This window comes from Trachemys scripta, chromosome 6 (assembly GCF_013100865.1).
Source record: "Trachemys scripta elegans isolate TJP31775 chromosome 6, CAS_Tse_1.0, whole genome shotgun sequence".
Classification (NCBI taxonomy): domain Eukaryota; kingdom Metazoa; phylum Chordata; order Testudines; family Emydidae; genus Trachemys; species Trachemys scripta.
In genome coordinates, this window is record NC_048303.1 from 25,872,673 (window position 1) to 25,893,604 (window position 20,932).

At 40.9% G+C, this 20,932-nt stretch overlaps 1 protein-coding gene across 2 annotated transcripts in view; it reads right to left on the minus strand.

Moving 5' to 3' along the window:
- C6 (complement C6) overlaps window positions 1-20,932 on the minus strand; it is a 38,701-nt gene that overhangs the window by 10,366 nt on the left and 7,403 nt on the right. For both annotated transcript variants that reach the window (XM_034774165.1, XM_034774166.1), the window contains exons 7-15: window positions 19,413-19,613; window positions 12,723-12,963; window positions 11,707-11,829; window positions 10,247-10,413; window positions 8,779-9,004; window positions 6,477-6,648; window positions 4,695-4,806; window positions 3,334-3,466; window positions 2,046-2,237 (exon numbers count right to left, since the gene is read on the minus strand). In XM_034774165.1, the coding sequence (XP_034630056.1) occupies window positions 2,046-2,237; window positions 3,334-3,466; window positions 4,695-4,806; window positions 6,477-6,648; window positions 8,779-9,004; window positions 10,247-10,413; window positions 11,707-11,829; window positions 12,723-12,963; window positions 19,413-19,613 (1,567 nt within the window). The remainder of the gene's footprint in view (window positions 1-2,045; window positions 2,238-3,333; window positions 3,467-4,694; window positions 4,807-6,476; window positions 6,649-8,778; window positions 9,005-10,246; window positions 10,414-11,706; window positions 11,830-12,722; window positions 12,964-19,412; window positions 19,614-20,932) is intronic.

A 20,932-nucleotide genomic window follows, 5' to 3' on the forward strand; every position in this document is an offset into this window, starting at 1 on the left:
GGATATTGGATTTAGAGTGGATCACACAGTGAATATGAGCCAACAAGGAAATTCAGTTGTTAAAAAGGTGAATATCATTCTGGGGTGTATTAACAGGAGCATCATATGTAAGATATGGGAGGCAATTGTCCCACTCAACTTGGTGTTGGTCAGGCTTAGCTGGAGTATTGTGGCCAATTTTGGGTGCCACACTTCAGGAAAAATGTGAACAAACTGGAGAGAGTCCGTACGGGTACAACAGAAATGATAAAATGTTTAGAAAACCTGATCTATGAGGAAAGGTTAACGAACTGGGCATGTTTAGTCTTGAGAAAAGAAGACTGAGGGGGGACATAATAACAGTTATCAAATATGTTAACGGCTGTTATGAAGAGGACTGTGATCAATTGCTCTCCATGTCCTCTTGAGGTAGGACAAGTAGTAATGGGCTAATCTGCAGCATGGGAGATTTAGATTAGATATTAAGAAAAACATTCTAACTATATGGGTAGTTAAGTTCTGGAATTGGCTTCCAAAGGAGATTGTGGAATTGCCATCATTGGAGGTTTTTCAGAACAGATTAGACAAACATTTGTCAGGGATGGTCTAGGTTTACTTGATCCTGCCTCAGAGCAAGGGGTGAACTTGATGACTTCTCGAGGTCCCTTCCAGCCCTACATTTCTATGTTTCTATAATTACAGGTCTTATTTCTTCTCCTTTAAAAATGCACTTCTAAATATTAGATGTCACATGAAATACCCCCCACATTAAATATTAAGACGTTCAAGGCTCCTCAGCCTGCAAGGATCTGGGTTAGATGTAAAAGAACATATCCTTACAACAGGGTCAGTGGTGATGATGTTCCCTGTTTAAGAAAATAGACAAGTGCCCTTGAAGAGATCGGAAGAGCAAAATGGCGTGAAATAAAATTCAGTAACACAACCCTGTTGGACAGCGCTAAGCACCTGGCAAAGGAATTTGCCTGGCTGAGAAGAAAAGTTGCTGAGCATGTAAAGAAAATGATGAGCAGTCTGGTGTGGCCAGAGAGACAAAACAATGTGCCGCAGAGAATGGTGAACCAGACAGTAAGCAATCAGCTTCATAGCACGTTTGCTTTCCAGACTAGGCAAGCTCCATAAGAACACTTCTGGGGATGAGTGAGGATTAGGGGAGTACCACACACCATAATATATGAAATAAGTCAGACAATACTAATGAAACTATTGCATGGTGCTGGAGACCTTGTAAGCTACAGCCCAGTCTCTAATCTCCCTTTACAAGCAAGCTAACGGAAAAGGTAGCCAAAACAGTGTCAGCTGCCAGTAACCTGTACTCCTCTCAGTCAGGCTTCAGGGCAAGGCATGGTATATGGTATTTAAAGAATGTGTTGCTGTGGTGGATGATCTCCTCTTGTCCACAGACGCAGTGGAAGCCTGTCTTTGTGGCATTTGATATGGGTGATCGCCACATACGCCTGTACTTCCTCCAAAAAGCTGCAAGGGTGAACCCAAAAATGGCTCAGGTGCTTCCTTTCATCCAAAGCAGAGGGCCATTATGGACAACTGTTCCTTCACCTCCAAAGCCTGCATGCGCACAGTCTCACAAGGGCGAATTGATCTATATGAAGCTATGGGGAGAGCTGGTAAGATAACACAAGCTGAGGTTTCAGCACCATGCAGGTGACATCCAGTTCTACATTTCCTTTGCATCAAACATAAATACCACCATCTCCTAGCTTTCACAATGCCTAGTAGGTACAGTTGAAGAAAAAAGTCCATCTGCAGCCTAACAACTTCACTGCTAACAAGTGATTGGTTATAACTCAGTCATAAGGATGAACTCGACGTAGGAATAACCGTATGAAATTCTATGGCCTGTGTTATGCAGGAGGTCAGACTAGATGATTATAATGATCCTTTCTGGCTTTAAAATTTGCCACACATCATGAAATGCTCCACAGTTAGTTAAATCAGATCTGAGTTACACTGTTAAAAAAAAGTTATTGATCCCACCCTGTTATCTGAAATGAAAATATATTAGTCACAGGCAGAACTGGGGTACTAACCTTTTTCACAGGTAAGTGATCTCAGTATAGGTGGTGTCCATGATACCTCTTTCCTACAAGTGTACTGCTTTTCACCAGTGACAATGAAGCCAGCTGGACAGCGTAGCTGGATGGTTTCCCCAACCTTGTATTCATTTTTAAATGGGGAGATTGTGACGCCCTCAGATACTGATGGTTTAGGGCACATTGATGCTATAGTAAAAAGACAATTCAAATAAGTATATCATTTTGTGATCATAAACACGGTAATTAAAGTGGGTAAAATGGATCTATTTAAAAAATGTTGTGACCATTTTCACAATAACGCTGACCTCCTCTGTCATCTGATATTCTAAAATTTGGCTTAAAAAAAAAAAAACACATAATTTTGAGTTTTGGAAAATTTTGACCTGCTCTCATGGTAACATTCCATATATTACATTTGTCTATCAGTTACTAAAAAGGAATAATAAAGTATGCCTAATGGCTTAATAAAACTTGTAGAATGCTGGTACAGCATGTTACAAATATTAAAAACAGGCAATTAGAGAATCTTATCAAACTAGTTACAATATGTAATTATGAATAAAGTGCATGGTGCTAGAAAGGTTGTAAATATATTCAATAAGAAATTCATGCTGAAAAGTACAACCTGAAGATTCAAAACAATGCAAATGCATTGGGTTCTTGCCAGCTATTTGAATCTCTCTCATTGATAGATTCAGAAGTTGTTTTAGCTTTACTTGTTGATTACACTGCAAGCACATCAGGATATGGATTTTATGGCTGAGATTTCCAAAACAGTCTAGGGGTTTAGACACACATCTTCCATAGAAATTAATGGAAAAGGTATGTGTAAGTACCCTAGAGACTGCTTTGGAAATCTCATCCGATGTAACTTGTGTGTCTATCCAATCCTGAGAATGCTAGTTTGTTCAATCTGATCGTCATAAAATTTACAGCTCCTTGGATAGGTCTGGAAGTGAAATGCAAGTACTGTTGCTGAAGACATTTAAAATCAGACTAGAAAAGGAACTAGAAAGTATCTGTCCTCAGGCTTTCTATAGTACCCAGCAGGATAGTATCTTATTGTTTATAGAATATGCTATAGGAACAATCCCGCATTGGAAAGGGAACAAATATGGTGACCCAGTAGGTTTTTGCGATTTCTAACTTCTATCAATCATTAATTTCTTCTTAAGACACAATTACAGATTATTTTATTAAAAATGGAACCATTCTATTGTTTATTACATATATTCTCCTCCTGAGTTTTGTTGTTGAGCCTAACTGTTCTCCTCTTTCTTACATTGGCACTCAACAGGCTGCTGTGCCCAGGTATGATCTGGTAGACACCTGAGGAACTGATAGCCAATGAGATCATATCCAGTCATGCAGGCGATTTCAGCTTCTTCCCCAAATGCATAATGATTCTTTTCATTCTACAATTAAATCAAATCCTTTGTAAGTGGAATACTCACTGACATAAGAAACAGATTCTCAGGCTCATAGTACTGCAATTGTCATAACAGTTTTTTTTTTCCTTTCTCTGACGTGAAAGCCATGCATCCCATTTGTCTGTCCATCCAGGCGCTAATATTGTCATGCATTCACCCCATTAGTATGGGCACATTGGATACAAAACTAGGGTTCACAAAAAATGCTGTGTGAATTGGGTCCTATATCCTTCACCCATCCTTTGTTTTAGTTGTTGCTGAGATCTTTTACAGATCTGTGATTGGGAGAAAGCCCCCACACAAAGGGGAGCCTTGTAGCTTGCCCTATATTCAGCAGTATGATTGCTAACACAGCAGGTATGCAAAATACAGTAGATCTATCTCTATGTTTATGGTAAAAGGTCTACTGAAGAAACTGTCAGTCAACATAAAAATATTGATCCCAGAAATGTAAATACAATTTTTAGTGCTGCATATGCATGATTTTCTACTACCCATTTGTGGCGCATACATGGACATGCATCAGTATCTCAACAATAGTGCTTCCCTTGCCTTTTAAATCTCTCTCAATTTTTCTCTTTGCAGTAGATTTGTATATTCAATCTCTTCTGTTAAGCTTTTACTGGAGGAAGCAGTAAGTTCTCATCAATCACTCCAACACCTAGCTGATAGTATGCTGCTCCTTGTCCTATCACTTCCATGTAGCCAAAACCCAACAAGTCCAAAGTGAAGATGAAATATGAATTTAGTTATTGAGAGACGGGGAAGGGATTTTTAGGAGCAGAAAGAAAACAGTCAATGAAAAAAACATGGAAAAGAAAATCAGTAGGAAAAAAGCCTCCAAATATAGAAGACTTTGGTGAAAAAAAGGAGTAAAGTTGGTAAGAAAGAAAATTTAAATAAAAAACTATATTTAAAAGTGAACCTACTAATGCCAGCCTAGCTTTTGTGATGTTTTATATCGCAAATAGTGGTACATAATATCAGCTTCTAATCAGCTAAAAAATGTATTTATTAAATAAAGTGGAATCAAGTTGTTCAAGCTGGTGTCATGTACTAATATTTGGATACAATTAAAGGAAACAAAGTTTTGTAGAATGTGAATTAGTTTTGTGAACCCAGCAAGGAGTTTGTGAGGCTTGCAAACCTGGAGCTTCTTGAAGCTCTCCATCCCTGCACATCACCCTTATCCCAGGCGTTACAACCCTCTCACCCTGAGAAATCCATTTTCTGGTGGGGATGGCTTAAGACATCCAGACTCTGGTTCACCAATGAAAACGTCCACTTCCTTTCTTGCTTCATTGTCATTTATACATGGAGCCCCTCTGAAAAATAAGAGTTTGTAGTTAAGGATGCAATCTAAGGAGTGGTTAAAGTAGATTGAAACAGTAGGGAGAGTTCTCCCAACATAAGCCAAGGGAGAGGAGAAGCTGGCAGGGAATACTGCTCCCGCAAACCAGGGAAAGCAAGGGGAGCTGGGCATTCTTTCCTCCTCCTCTCCCCTACTATAACCCATTGAAACTAAGGGAAAGAGTACCATGTGCTGACAAGGGCCAGATTAGCAGAAAGCAGCCCAGGGAACAGAGAAGCAGATATTGGGCCAAATTCTCTGTTGACATCATAACTTCCCTGGACTAGCAGAGAATTTTACCCATTTAATTTTCTTAAATTAAGAGAAACAGGGCAAGGAGGACAGAAGATGGTGCTGAACCTCTAAAAGGTGACTGTGAGCTCAAGTGGTTTGGTCAGTATTAGGGTTCATCATCGGTTGGGTCATATGGAAGGTAGTCAAAAGTCTATTCCCTGACTACCTAGTTCAGGCAAGGACTAAGGAGGCCCCCAGTGTGTGGATATGAGTAGGCTTGGCAGAACTAGATTTTAAATATTTTTTACAATTTGGTGAATATCGATGTTTATTTTAAGCACTTTTTAATTTTTATTGACTAAATTTTCATAGTTGTGGAAAACTATGTGGGGGGGGGACACACCTGATGACTATTTAATGGCAGCCATTGAGATTTAAAATGTAAAGCTTTATAACTGTTAAAACACAAACTGTCAGCATCACATTTCAAAATAAATATCCTTAAATCAAACTCTAATAAGTTCTCACATAGAACTTTACTTTGCCTAAGTGTAAATTTTGATTATCACTGATGGGAATTTTTATGTCAGTTTGGGTGTATACGGTGAAATTGATCTTTACTGACATTTACTAATACAAATCTAATCCCTCCAAGCCTAGCTATGAGGAAGCACATGCTATGTTACCTTACTTAGTGATGGAGCTAGGTAGCCAAGAGGGTCTGTATGTGTCCAACAGCCTCAGTAAAGGATCTCCTATATAGTCATTACAACAGAGACAGTACAACTCCCAGTCCCACCTCTGCAGCTTCCACTGATTGTTACCAGTGTTGTGACCACCAGAGAAAATGCACCAGTGGTGAACTATGGTTATGAAGTTTGCTCTTCAAGACTCAGCCTTTGAATGAGAAACTAAACCCAGGCTGGGGTTGGATTTATGATTTTACATTGAAACCTTGCAAAATTCATGTTTCAAAGCAGAACCAGGTGGACCTCAGTAGTTTTGGTCACGTTTCTTTTTGAGATTTTGAATTCAAACCTAAAAGCAAGCAAAGAAACAAAGCAAGCAAACAAAAGCTTGTGGGAAGAGGAGGCAACATCCAAATTCATGTAGCTCAGAAGACAGGAATGTGTATGCAACTGAAAAGAAACTGCTGAGTTCTGTATGACGTCAGACGGAGTCATACAAAACATTTAAAAATAACATATTGGTAATGCTATTGGAATTCTCTGGGAAGAAACAACAAAACCAAACCAAATTTGTATCAGACATTTTCCTCTAACAGACCCATCCACAGAAACACAGGCAGGAGATTCCTATCCACTATTCCCTATCTTTGCTAGTCACCAAACAGGCATCTTCAATCCCAACCCATCAGGAAATGGAAATTCCAGTCTACCATCTTCTTACTTGTCCACAAACATTGAGATGTAACAGTCCTCCTCCTGCTCACGTTCACCCTGGCACGGCTTTCCTCCATTCAGTGGTGCGGGGTTATTACACTCCCGGGTCCTTCTTCTCTTGAAAGCAGCATCGCAGGAGCTCCAGACAGACCAGCAACTCCAGTAACCATCTACTGCAACTAGAACAGATGAAAGGAAACTCCAGCCACTTGACAACTCCACTCTACCTGCATTCTTTTCCTTACTCTGTATACAACAGGAAGTCTGGCTGATTAACAGTCACAATTTAAAAGTATTTGCATTGTTTCCTAGCAGAGAAACATGTTATTTATGGGGTTAAATTTTAAACAGAGATGGGCCAAACCAAAAATTGAACTTTTAATTTCAGGGGAGTCTAAATATTCCTTTCTTTACACAGTTTTGGTCCCAGGTCATATCCAAAACCAGATGATGCCTATTTTCTAGTTCCACCATATATGCAGCCATTTGGTGATTCCATGAGGCTAGAAATCTTTTCAGACAGCTCATGAGATGTTAGTGCCTTGAAATCCAACTCCTAACCTGAATTCCAGAGCCAAGATATCCCTAATCCCAAATTTACTCCAGATCCAAATCAGAATTAAATTGCCATCACCTTCGCCCATCTTCTGTTTAATTCTTTTAGTTTGCTTTTCCTTGAAATATGAATTATTAAATCTACAGATTATATCTCTGCAGGCAATACATGGGGTTAATGTCTTTTTGCTTCTGTATACCTAGCTATACAGGTCATGAATGAAAAATAAATACAGTAGTACCTTGCTAAACCCTTGTACGCATTTGTCCTTGTCACAAACCCCAAACCCAATTTAGCCCTGCCCAAAAAAGCTGAGTATTGGAATAGAGTTACAATCAGCACTAAACTGAATTTGCAGGTGGGGTTCGTAAGCAGTAATTCTTAGATCTAGCCAGGGATCTTAAACTTTCACTTGTACAAGGACCACATTTTAAAAATATTATAAATACAGATTCATGTTGGACACCAGATTATTAGATGCTATTATAAACAGGAGATTGCACACTTATATACACACATGTACATATATGTCATAATATAGATTTTCACTTTCAAAATGCATCTTCACAATATGGATATGATTAAATCAGGACATTGATAGAAGCACTTTCCACTAGCGCTGGTAGAAAATTTCCCATTGGAATAGTTTTCTACTAGAAAATGCTGATTTGATACAATCAAAACATTTCACTTCTGATGGATGCCAGGCGAGAAGACAGGCTAGCAGGCTGCTTGATTTCCTACCTGTCCACCCACCCACCTGCGATGGGGGTGGGGGTGGGTGGGAGGAGAAGGCTGTCCACATGCCCACCTAGTAGGGTCCTTGGCTAGCCAGCTGCCAGGCTGCCAAATTCCTGGGCAGCAAACTCCATGGTAAGCAGCCTCCCTGGGTGGCTGGCTCCCTGGGCTTCCCAGCTTCCCAAATGTCTGGCTCCCTGGACGGCCCTAGCTGCCCACCCAGCTCCCATGGTTCCCTGGGCTCCCCACCTGGCTCCCTGGCTGGCTTGCCACTGACCAGCTGGCTTGCCACTGGCTGACTGCCTGTCTTGCCTGATTTATTTTTATTTTGAAATTGGTAATTGGTATTCTAATTAGTTTTGTAATTGGTGGAGTAACTGGTCATTTGTAATGGTCTAGTAATTGGCAACTTTCTATTGTAATACGTATAATAAAAATACAGAATAAAAAATAAACTGTGTATTTTTTTATTATACACATTACATTAGGAAATACCAAACCACTTCAACACTTATCATTAAGATTATCACTTACTAATTAAAGAATGCCAATTTATAATCAATTGCCAATTTACAAAATAAAATACAAATATAATTTAATAATATAAAAGTTGAAATGTTTCAACTGTTCTGACATGGCATGAAAAGAGTAACACGAAATTATGAAATGTCTCAACTTTCATAATTTATAATATAACATAAAAGTCAAGCCAACAAAGTCCAAACGAAATGTTTTAATCTTATCAAAATGAAACTACTTCCACCTATCGAAATTAAACATTTCATAAAGGTCAAAACTAACTATCATTTTGATTTGTTTGAAATGAAATTGTGGAATTTTCCTTGGTGGGTAACTTTGAAATTTCAATATTTTGTTCTGATGGAATGGAAATGTGAAAGTTTGGAATTTCATGGACTGTGAACTCCAGATTCCAACCACCTTTAACTTTTAACATTAAATTGTGCAGCTAGAAAGAAGGAGCACATTTGCATTGTTATGGCAATACTGTAAATACCTGATTTGTAATCTGGTGCGCGTTTCTCACAGTTATCCCCATAGGTTCCAGCCTGACACACACACAGACACTCTGTTCCAGACAACACAGGTCTGCCATTATTGGGACAGGGGGCACATTTACAAGGGTCAAATATGTCCATGTATTCAATAAGCGCTCTTCTGAGGTTGCGCCGTTTAGTCACTGCACAGGGGAAGTTCTTCACCAAATCCAGGATGGGGGCCAGCTAAAAGACAAGCACATAGCAGAAGATCATATAATGAACGATAAAGTGAAAATTTCCTTGCAGTACAGAGTTAGCTGTATTGACTTCTTGCTATGGATAGCTGCAGGGCATCAACATATCCCAAATAGCTAAAAAAAAAAAAAAAAAAAAAGCATCTTTTTTAAAGACATCAGAGCCTACAAAGCTATGTGCATAAGATACTGGGAGTGTGGTGCATGGTGCAATTTCTTGGTATTTAACAGGACATGAAAACTCCCTACATATAGAACACCCATATCTATATTTTCCTCTTCACAGGGGTGAGGGCCTAATGGGCAAGTGGCAAAGAATTAGCAATATACACTTTAAAAATCACACCTGGTAAGATGGTGTAAACAAAGACATGGAGGTCATGTACGCTCGCGAGAGATGCAGTAATATACAGGGGTGAGCAATGTGATGGGACCAATATTACATTTACTGTTTAGTTACAGTCTATGTTTTCCAAACTAGGAGTGGTTGTGGAGTTTGCACAATGAGGAAGTCAGCTAACTTTCTGCACACAGCTAGTGCATTGCTTTCCTTCTTCCCCAAAACAACCACTTCCTACTACCAAGCTCCAGGGGACTTCTCCTTCCCAATGATGTCTGAAAATAGGCCCAGTGACTCCCCTCACTTCCTGTGGCTGTTCAGCGCCCTTCGATTTGGACGCCTAGTACTAAGGAGAGTTAATTTAACAGGCTGAGGGATACAAAAAGTAGTTCTAGCAAATGTTTACAAAACTCTCTAAAATATTTTGTATATGTGAAATAATCCCCAGTCTCATTCCAGGGAACAAGATGAAAAAGAACGAAGGGTCTTAGTCCAGCGGTTCGCAAACTGTGGGTTGCAGGGCTGGCTTACACTTGCTGGGGCCTGGGGCCACAGCCCGTGCCCCACCACCCTGGGCCGAAGCCTGAGGGGCAGCAGGAGTCAGGTTACAGGCCTACTGCCTGGGGCTGAAACCCTTGGGCTTTGGCCCCCACTCCTGGGGTGGTGGAGTTCAGGCTTTGGTTTTGCCACTCCCCACCCCCCCGATCCCCTCAGGGCAGCAGGGCTTGGGTGGACTCAGACTTGGGTCCCCCCCCCTCCTGGGGTCCTACTGTAATTTTTGTTGTCAGAAGGGATCACGGTGCAATGAAGTTTGAGAACCCCAGATCTAGTCTTTGATCCCGTAAAGGATGATGGCCTTTATTTTCTTGCTAGTATTTTTCTTTTTCTTACCTCAAAATCAATCACAATAGGATTGTCCTTTGTTGATTCCACCCAGTCTGTGAATTCTGTATGCTCTGGGAAAGACCCCTTTTTCTCCCAGGCCAAAGCTGCAGCGTATTCTGCCCTTCCACCTTTTACCAGTGAAATAGACCGTTCAGATGACTGCAAAAATGATCCTAAAATGAGATTAAAATTAAGGTTTTTCAAAACATAACCACAACTTTTCTATTGCATACAATGCAAACTCCAAGGATTGGGGTTTTTTTAAGAAGAGCCAATAGGATTTGCTGGTGACACAGGGGTACCAAATTATAGGGTAGGGAGATGGTCATCCCTCTTGCTCTCTCTCCCATCCCACGCCCACTGAAGTCAAGGGAAAGTTTGCTACTGACAGTGGTAGTCCGATTGGCATTTATGTGACTCTGGCAAGAATGACCAAGGGATCCTTTGTAATTTTCTACTAATACTTGAAGGTGTAAACAACTCAGTGCAGAGAAACGACTCATCCAGATCCAAGGAGCATAACTGGAGTAATGTTATGAAATTAAGAAAGAAAAATGTAGTCTGAACACAAAGAAAATATCCCAATGGGGAAATTTAGTAGATTGTGGAATAATCTCGAGGACTTCTCATAGAAGAAGGGGATGAAAGCCTCTTCCCTGGAGACATTTAAAACTAGATAGGACATAGTACAATATGAGTAGAAAATATACCATATGGAACAATCCATGCTGGCTAGCGAATGGGCTAGGACAGGAGTGTCAACTCTTGCTTTCTTTACACATCTCAATAGTTTGGTTGTCTTTCATATGGCACTACTCACATGAGAGAGGGAAGGCATATTTGGCTTGAGATGATCAAAGAGTTCTTTCCATTTATGCTGGATGCATGACTACCTGACACTTTGAAGAAAATAAACTGTTCTTTTAATATACCTGAAGTACACTAAAAGCATAGGGTACAGTCTCTGTTGCACCAGAGAAGAGGGGGATGTTGAGAAGTTAGTTATGGATTCCTGATTCTCTGTCTGATTCTGTGCCACCTTCGGCCATGGAAAAGTTGAGAGCAGCTTGGGGGCTGCTTTAATCTCTGACAGCTGGTAATAGTCCTCAAATGATCATCCACCAGGCGGGTTTGCCAGAGCAGTCCTGACATGTCGCCTTCCCACCTCCAGCATGGCCTTACATTGAAAATGTGGAGAGAGGTAGCATAGGAGATGGCTATACTAGTTTTGTGAGAGAGGATTCCTCAGCTGGGAAAATGTGCCAGGATGGAACAAGGGCGAGGATCTGGGCCACAATGCCATAATGCTTGACTTGGGAGGGAAAAGGTGAAAAACTGGCTCCACTGAAATTGATGGGAGTTTTGCCATTGACTCCAATGAAGTTAGGGTTTCACCCCAATAACTGTCAGATACTATCCCCCATGGTAAATAACAGTGCACAGTGCTTAGTTCTCATCACAATGACCTTCATGGCGTTCAGTCAGTTTATTTGTGGTGCACGTCGTATGTACTTTCTTTTTCTTTCTGAAAAACACACGCCTAGTTGTTTCTACCCGGACACATTCCGTCGATTCTTGCTGTGTCAAGCCTGGGAAATATTAAACAGCAATGATGGCATTAAGCACCAAATATTATACACAAAACACTAAACAGCATCCCTGTTTCCACATGGCACCCCTTTTGTCTACATCTATTTCATGGCATTCCTCATCTAGAACACCTCACTAGTTTCCTCCATGTCTGAGATTCTCATCCCCACCAGTTACATCCTGAAAACGATTTAGGTATTGTGGATTACTTCCTTCACCTCATTGTTGTTTCATGAGACATCCGGCTATTCCCCCATGTACCAACAATGTTAGACAGAGCCATATTTACCATACCTGTCTAAGTATGTACTGATGTTGCTGGTAGTTCCTTGACGCACCCGACTACACTTTGTTTTATTAACCAGCAGTGGCCACGTAAGTTAACAGTACCATAACTCAGGAGCACAGCCTTTAACCTGAGAAGTTAGGTTTTCAGCTTTTGTAGAATGCTCTCTCCATTTTAATGATTTGATTATCTTTCTAAGGAATTTACTGCCAACAGTAATTGCTAATAATTTTCATAGGTTTATAGCTTTTAGGGCTAGAAGGAACCATTAGTTCATCTGGTCTGACCTGTAGCACACAAGCCATAAAATTTCACCCATTTACCCCTGCATGGAGAACAAGAAGTTGGGTTTGACTAAAGCATCTATTCTAGAAGACATCAAGAGGAGAATCCATCACTTCCCTTGGTAAAGCCTAGACCTACGTAAGTTTGTGAGGTTAGACATTATTTTGTGTGAGAGCCATATAGGATTACTGAGTTGTGTACGCTAAAACATGAAAATATGGGGCAGTGCTTTTCTCACAGGCACTATTAGCAGAATGATAGGTATATATATATATGCTACTAAATAGATCATATGGTTTTTTTCTCACAAAGGTTACATACCTGAATTTTTCAGTTCTTCAGCACTGTATTGATAAAGAAGGTCATATGTGCCACCCATTGATCCAGAAGCGTAGTAATGAGTCCCAAAGTCATCAAAAATTCTGCTATATAAAGCATAGTTGTACTCCAAAGGCAGGTGGTTAAGTGCCTTTAGAAAGATAGTTGAAAGCTGCAGATCTGACTGTTTCATTGTGAAGTTTGAAACTGCAATCACTTTATGGACCCTAATAAAGTTGGAATTCTAGAAAGAAAAAAAAATGAGACACTAAATACCCTTATTCTCTGGTTCACGACAAGAAGCAAAAAGGCTGAGAATATATTCATTTCCCTTTGTATATTGTAAAAAGGGTCAAATACATTATATTTTATGTTTCTTTGGTCATGGGTAAACTAGCACAAATGAAACCTGAGATCAATCCACTTGAGATTACAAGCACTTGGTTACATTCTAGAGGATATGTCTCATTGCATGATAGACAAAAAGTATTCTTATTAATTATTACTTGTATGATGTTAGTGTGGACCACAGCTGAGCTCAGGACCCTTTCATTCATTCTGTACAAACACAGAATAAGTGACAGTCCGTGTTCTGAAGAATGTACAGCCCATAGACGTGGCAAACAGAGCTGGGAGGAAGGAATGTAACATGCAAGCAGAGTGGTAGGTGCCATGGTTTGCAACTATCATATTAGTTCCGTGATTCATTTTAATTTTAATTTTTCAGGGTGGTTTGGGGAGGTAGGGGATTCGGTCAGTGTTGCCAATTCCCATGATTTTATCATGGGTCTCACAGTATTTGGTGTATTTTTTACAGCCACAGCTGGAATCAAGACATTGCATCAGAATCTCGACTTTTAAGTTTCTAGCCCGTAGGGTGGCAGAGAAAAGCTTGAAACCACAAAGCAAGGGCACCTGTAGGGGGCCAGGGTGGCTGTCCTCCGAACCTGAGGGTAAAGGGCCCTTCCCTCAGCCTGAGTGGGCGGGGCCAGCCCAAGCTCACTCCACCCCCCGGAAGGGGAGGGGTGGAACAGGAAGTATAAAGGGCGGGGCCCTTAGCTCAGTTAGAGCAGCACCAGGGAGGGAGGCAGACGCAGACCGTGGGCTGCTCTCTTCAGACCCTGCTGCCACGCCAGGGGAGGCCCTGGACCAGTGGAGACCTCACCTGGAGGACGGACTGGGGCTGCCAGGACTGCCCGCTGCCGAGTACCCAGAGGAACTGGAGGAGCCGGAGGGGGAGCTGGAGCTGCCAGCAGCCGAGTACCCACAGGAGCTGGAGGAGCCTGAGGGGGAGCTGGAGCTGCCAGCAGCGGACTACCCCGACGCACCAGCGGGACCAGAGGGATTCGGACGAGCAATCGGGTAGGAAGTAGCCCAGGGACAGAGCTGCACAGTGGTGAGTCTGTATTGCGGAAAGACGCCGCTGATCCAGTGGCGGGACCCTCGTCCTGCCACTGTCAGGGCCCTGGGCTGGAACGCAGTGGTGTAGGGTGGGCCTGCGTTCCCCTACCCGGCCGAGCCACGCCGGGACCTTTGCCGGCGCTCCCCTGCCTGAGGGGCGTGCTACTGACCTTAGCTGGCGCTCCCCTGCCTGAGGGGCGCGCTACTGACCTTTGCCGGCGCTCCCCTGCCTGAGGGGCGCGCTACTGACCTTTGCCGGCGCTCCCCTGCCTGAGGGGTGCGCTACAGACTCTGGCTGGCGGCTGCCCCGCTGCTAATTCCCCACTGACGGAGGCGTGACCCAGGCCGGCCAGTGACCTCATAGCTCCCCACCGCCCCGTAACGGGTAGGTGGGTCGACGCAGATCACAGCACCCATAGGGATCAGAAACCAGAAGGCAAAGAAAAAGAAAACAAAACTCTGTTTTGAAAATTTCATGATTCCGAAACCAGTCTCACGATCTCGGGGCGCCTGACTTACAGTTTCTGCATGCTTGGGATTTTGTTCGCTAAATAGAAAGACAAAGGGAGGGAGAGGAAAGCAGGTGGATGAGGCTGAAAAAAAGAGACTGAGGGAGGGCGCAGGATGATGTTGGAGCAAACAACAAATCAGTAGATGGGAGAGAATGTCCAGAGTAAAAAAAAAATATATATATATATATATGAAAAGTGGCACTGATGACATCATCAGAAGCTGCAGCTTCCTGCTTCAGCTGTTTCTGTCTGCTGCTTATTTTCCTCCTAGTAGTTTCTTTTGTCCCTAAGGACATAGAGATACTCAAACTGACCCTTGGTAGCACAAGTTCCTATTGAAGTTGGAACTGATCCTGTACCCACTGAATTCAATGGGAACTTAAAGTCAGCAATGGCCATTCAATGACAGACCTGTGGGTGGCTATCTTACAACAGAAAAACTTCAAAAACAGACTCCAATGAGAGACTGCTGAGCTGGAATTGATATGCAAACTAGACACAATCAACTCCGGTTTGAATAAGGACTGGGAATGGCTGAGCCATTACAAACATTGAATCTATCTCCCCTTGTAAGTATTCTCACACTTCTTATCAAACTGTCTGTACTGGGATATCTTGATTATCACTTCAAAAGTTTTTTTCTCTTACTTAATTGGCCTCTCAGAGTTGGTAAGACAACTCACACCTGTTCATGCTCTCTGTATGTGTGTATATATATCTCCTCAATATATGTTCCACTCTATATGCATCCGAAGAAGTGGGCTACAGCCCATGAAAGCTTATGCTCTAATAAATTTGTTAGTCTCTAAGGTGCCACAAGTACTCCTGTTCTTTTTTCTGATAATAAGATGTCTCAAGCAGGGCACCCAAAATGAATGGCCACTTCTGAAAATTTTGGCCTAAATGCTTAGTCAGGCCAAATGTGCATTAATTTCAATGGGAATTTTGCATGATTTAGAACATCAGGATTTAGCCAAAAGTTTCATTTCCCTAATATTTCTTAGGACTTTTCTTGGACTTTGTCTATGGCTTTGTACCTATCCACCCATGAACGGCATAGGTACTTTCCACGTGTTTCCACTGAATGTTTGCATCCTTATTCTTACCTTCACTTGGCTCAGAAAGCATATTTTTTCTAATTGTGTCCAATTCAGCTGTCTTTTGTATTGTACATGTGTATCACGTATCTGCATTTTCTACAGGTAAATGTATTTCTAAAGGTCTATGACAAGCAATTATTTGCAGAACAATTTCCCAGAAATTTAATATCTGCCCAATAATTACTACATTCAGACATAGAAAGGCTCAGAATTTTTGGCACTATAAGATATTTAATCATTCTAGCAACTTGGAAATCTTAAATCTAATTATCTTTGGGCAGATGCTTCCCCTATAAAACTGTAGAGATCCTCATGACATCAGTAAAACCTACTTATGCCAGTAGTAAACTTATCCCTTAGAGTACTAAATATCAGCACTAAATATTATTACAAATATTTGTCTTGGTCGGGGTAGACTATTTAATAAGATATTGTGCCAAATTCTGCTCAGTTACATGAATAAAACTTCAATGACTTCAATTAAAGTATACACAATCTACTTACTTGACTGTGGTGTAACCCAGGCAAGCACAATTGGCCAGTGTGAAACTTGGCAGTTTTGATTGAGAAAGGGATATACAATTTACATGTGGATATTTTCTCTGATTTCAAGCAATACTGTTTCATCCCCCTGAGTTTTAAATAAGGACAAACTCAAAGTGAAGTCAAAACAACTGCATTTCACCTGTTTGTATATTGAACCCATGAGATTCACATGATTTCAGCCAGAGACTCCAGCCGGTAGGAGCAAAAGCAACCAAAACAGGGACTGCTGCCCTGGTGGAGGGGGGGGGGGAAATGGGTCCAAGTTGGGGCCACCGCTGTCCCCATTACTTGCTTTGGATCAACAATAGTGCAGAGGTGATCCCCTGCACTCTGGGGGCACTAGGACCCAGGTGGTGCCTCTCCCTCCCCCCCATTCCCAGTTTGGGCATAGGAGAAAACTGCAGAGAGGAGCTGGCCAGAGACTCCATCTGGTAGGAGCAGAAGCAGCCAAAGCAGGGACCTTCAGACATCCAGAGAACTTTCTACAGTTTTGACTGGGCTTTCTGTGTCCCGTACCTGACTGGCTGTTTACTCCAACCCCCCTGCTCCCTTTCATCACTCCAAACCTTCTACTCCCCTCCCAGTCTATTCACCAGAACTTCACTCCACTACTGCCCCTCATATGCTCTTCTCCCCTGCCCTGTCGCCCTAATTCCTTTCCTTTCCATTTAGCTGCTCCCCTCTTAAGTAACCCCCCTTCCAAATATCCTGGAATTAACATGACACAGTTGCCACCATCACATTGTTCACTGTGCTTGTGTGTTTTACCCCTTTCCTCCCCCTATGTCTGTTTTATCTATTAGACTGCAAGCTTCTTGGGACGGGGACTGTCTACTGCTCTGTACAATGAGGCCCCACTCTTGACCGACCCTTAGGAACTACCATACAATGTTAAATAAAAAAAAAAAAAATTCCATTGTGAAACAAACTGGCTAGGATTTCTCAAACTAGGTTAAATTTTAAAACTTATGTTAACACTCATGAATCTTAGACAATCTTCTGACAATCTTGTAAGGAAACCAGAAAGCCAGGTAGGTTTCTGGATCCATTGCTAGTATTTTGCACCACTCTAATCATGATTAGAAGCAGCAACCACTGTGGCATATTTAACTATGCTCTCTGTTTTCTCTGTTGTGTACTGTCCTGTTAAATTTCTAAGGTGTCTCTGATCTGCAGAGGCCAGCAGTCATTTTGCATTCAGTTCAATACAGACTGTCAGAGATGGCAAACACACACTGTGTACTCTCTGGTGGGGACTTTACTTCTGTTCTTTCTTGGTCTGTGGTTCTTAACCTAAGATTACAGACATTCTGGCTGAAAAGAAGTGCTTGTTTACTCTTTATGCATGAAAAACCATACAGATACATTCTTATTAAACTCTTCCCTCGCCACTCAATAAGATTCTTGGCAGCTGTTAAGTTATGAAAAAATAATAATTTTTGGAAGAAGCTTATCACTTCACTGCAGACATTAAAAACAACTATGAATATTTTTTTTCATTTTGGGGGGGAAATTATCCTTTTATTAAAAACATCATAAGCCACATGTTTTATTTGATATGCTAATGTCAGTATTTTTGTGATTTTGTGTTCATTCATTTTGGATTCAAATACATATATAAGTAGCAAAGAAAAGTGCTACACATTGATAACTACCCTGTATTTGTGGAGAATGGTTTCTTGAATTAAGTAGTTCAAACTCAATCTTAACCAGTTAATGGCTGCCCAGTGTACCAGGATCACCTGTCAAAGCAAACGGGCTTAATCCAAAATCCATTAAAATCAGAACGAGTCTCTCTGTTGATTTCAATGGACTTTAGAACAAGCAGTTATTGACCTGAGAAATACTTCTGGTACATCCTGACAATCAATTGGTCTCAAAGCAATGTTCCTTTTCATTGGCAGGGTAGGAGTTCAGTGATAAAAAAATAATGGAAATACTTAGCATTGTATAGCATTTTGAACATGCAAAGAGCTGTGCAGTTATTAACCAATTAATTCACAAGGAATGGTCTTAAAGATATTCTGCTTTTGCCTTTGAAAGCTAGATAACTTTGTCATGGCTCTCCCTAAATTTAACATACAGAATAGGACAAGTAATAAATGTTATATAATTTGAGAGGGGTCAGAGAAGAGTCATGAATATGATTAAAAGATTTGAAAAATGCTTTATAGAAAGACCCTCAAGGAGCTTAATCTAGTTAATTTATCAACAAGAAGGTCAAGGGGTGACTTTATTGCTGTCTATAAGTGTATTCACAGGAAATAGAAATTTGATAGTAGCAGGCTCTTCAGTTTAGCCAACAAATATATAACAAGATCCACTTGCTAGAAACTGAAGCTAGACAAATTCAGATTAGATATAAGGTGCTATTTTTAAAAAAACTGTGAGGGTAATTAACCATTGGACAATTTACCAGGGATTCTGTATCACTGGAAATCTTTGAATCAAGGTATGCTCTAGTTCAATAACTATTGGATAGACTACCAATAACTTGACAGTTCCAAGGCTCTGGTATTATAAGGCGAGAGTAACCAGAGGTGAAAAATAATGTGGATTTATTCCCATATTTATAAAATCACAAATCCTGTTTGAACTTTATTTCCTCTGGGCCATTTTCTCAACCGACTGTGTAGGCTTGGAGCGAGGGGTTGGGTTACCTGACCTGTTAGTCTCAACTCTGATTACTCTTAGAAGAGAGGTATCCTATGATGTTTGACATGGTACTTTTCCACACAGTTGTATGTGTTTAAAGGTATATTATAGGTATCTCTTGTGGCATAAGGAAGAAAAAATTCTTATTTATATGTAAGTCCAATGGAATTTTATGGGTATAAAATGTGGATCTATCTCCTAGAAGTCATTTAAAGGGCAAGGTGATAACCCATGTGTGAAAAAACAATGTTTATATTTCACTCAAGTGAACAAAATTGCCTATTCTTAAACTAAGAGGTAATCTGGGTTTGACAATCATTTAATCCCTGAGTACCCATTTTCCTTTCTCTCATTAGCATAGAAAAGTTTTTTGTGCTAGCTTGATTATAAAATGTAATCTTTTGAAGATCTGCCAATCCTGGAATTGAACAGATGGAGAGTGAACGAAATAATAGAATATGAGATCTAGTTTATTATACCTTTTTATATGAGGCTTCAATGGCTTCCCTGAAGGAGGAAGATGATGTGATTTTTACACGTCTCTTTCTTGAGAAGAGACCTGGGATCCCAGAAAAGCTTCTTCCAGAGCCAGTGGATGAACTATCACTAGCAAATTCAGTGTGTAGAGGAATTATATCCTTATAGAAATCCGATGCCACATCATCCTCTTCATTTTCCACCTAGAGAGGCAGAAATGCAAAACAAGCTCACCCAAAGGGTTGTTCATTAGATTATTATTAAATCATGAAGTTCTAAAATTTTCTGGGAGCAACACATTTGAATGTTTAACAATTGACAAAATGACAAAAAAAAAGTCCATTCATTACACCAGGGACTGCTTTTAGAAGTTGGTGGTTAAAATGTGCAAAAGGTATATGCACAGAAAGGCATTTGGATATGAAAATAGGTCAAATGGGTGTTTTTGCATGCAGTTATTCATTTATATATCAAATACATATTTGAATGTACAAGGTTTCAAGTGCAACTGACATGTCAGAATTTGAAAATGTGTCTGAAAAGCTTTAACACTATTTTCCACTTTCAACATGCTTTTCAAAGCTGATGCTATTCAAAGGAGCTCAGACCTTCTGAAGTTGCAAGTCACTTCGTACATATAAGGGATGAGACAACTGATTTGCGTAAAATAAGAAATGATCCACATTTTCAGCCCAAACTCAAGCAAATCCAAAATAAAACACTTTGGGAAATGGGAAAAAGTTCAGTTCACGTTAGTTGGTTGGGTTTTTGTCCATTTCTTGTTCTGCACACTGCTCCGTTCTCTGATTTAAGCAGGGAAGCATGAGGGAAAGAACTGGAGTACTATGAGCAAGGTTTTTCTCATAGAATCTCTAGCCTATTTCAAACTACAAAGCACTGGAACCTAAGAGGGAGATTCTGGTCCAATGACCTTTCCAGCCCAAAGCATGTTGTATACGTGTATATATAGATCCAGATATACATACAGCACAATCCTTGAAACCTTCTCTAATTTGCTAATCTCTATTGGTGGATGAAAACTCACTATGTCATGAGGACAGCTTTGCAGAGACATGGAGCAAAACAATTTGCTTCTCCCATAATTAAACATTTCTGCACTCTTCTACAGTTGAACCTGGATGGCTACTAAATCTACAAGCTGTGTACATGCAAATCCAGTTAAACTCTTTACATAGCGCCTTTGGAAGTGTGGTCTTTGTGCAATCACACCTCTTGTGTCACTGATAAAAGATATGGCCGCAGTTAGGACAAAATCTGCAATGTGGATCTCATCCATAGCGTGGACCTTGTTGCACACTTTGCCCTTATTCCATCGACAGAGCTGCCATTGATATCAATAAAGATCTGTAGTGATCTGTCTCCAAAGTGATGTAAAGTAACTCCTCACTTAACGTCCTCCAGCTTAACGTTGTTTCAAAGTTACATCGCTGCTCAATTAGGGAACATGCTCGTTTAAAGTTGTGCAATGCTCCCTTATAACGTTGTTTGGCTGCCTGCTCTG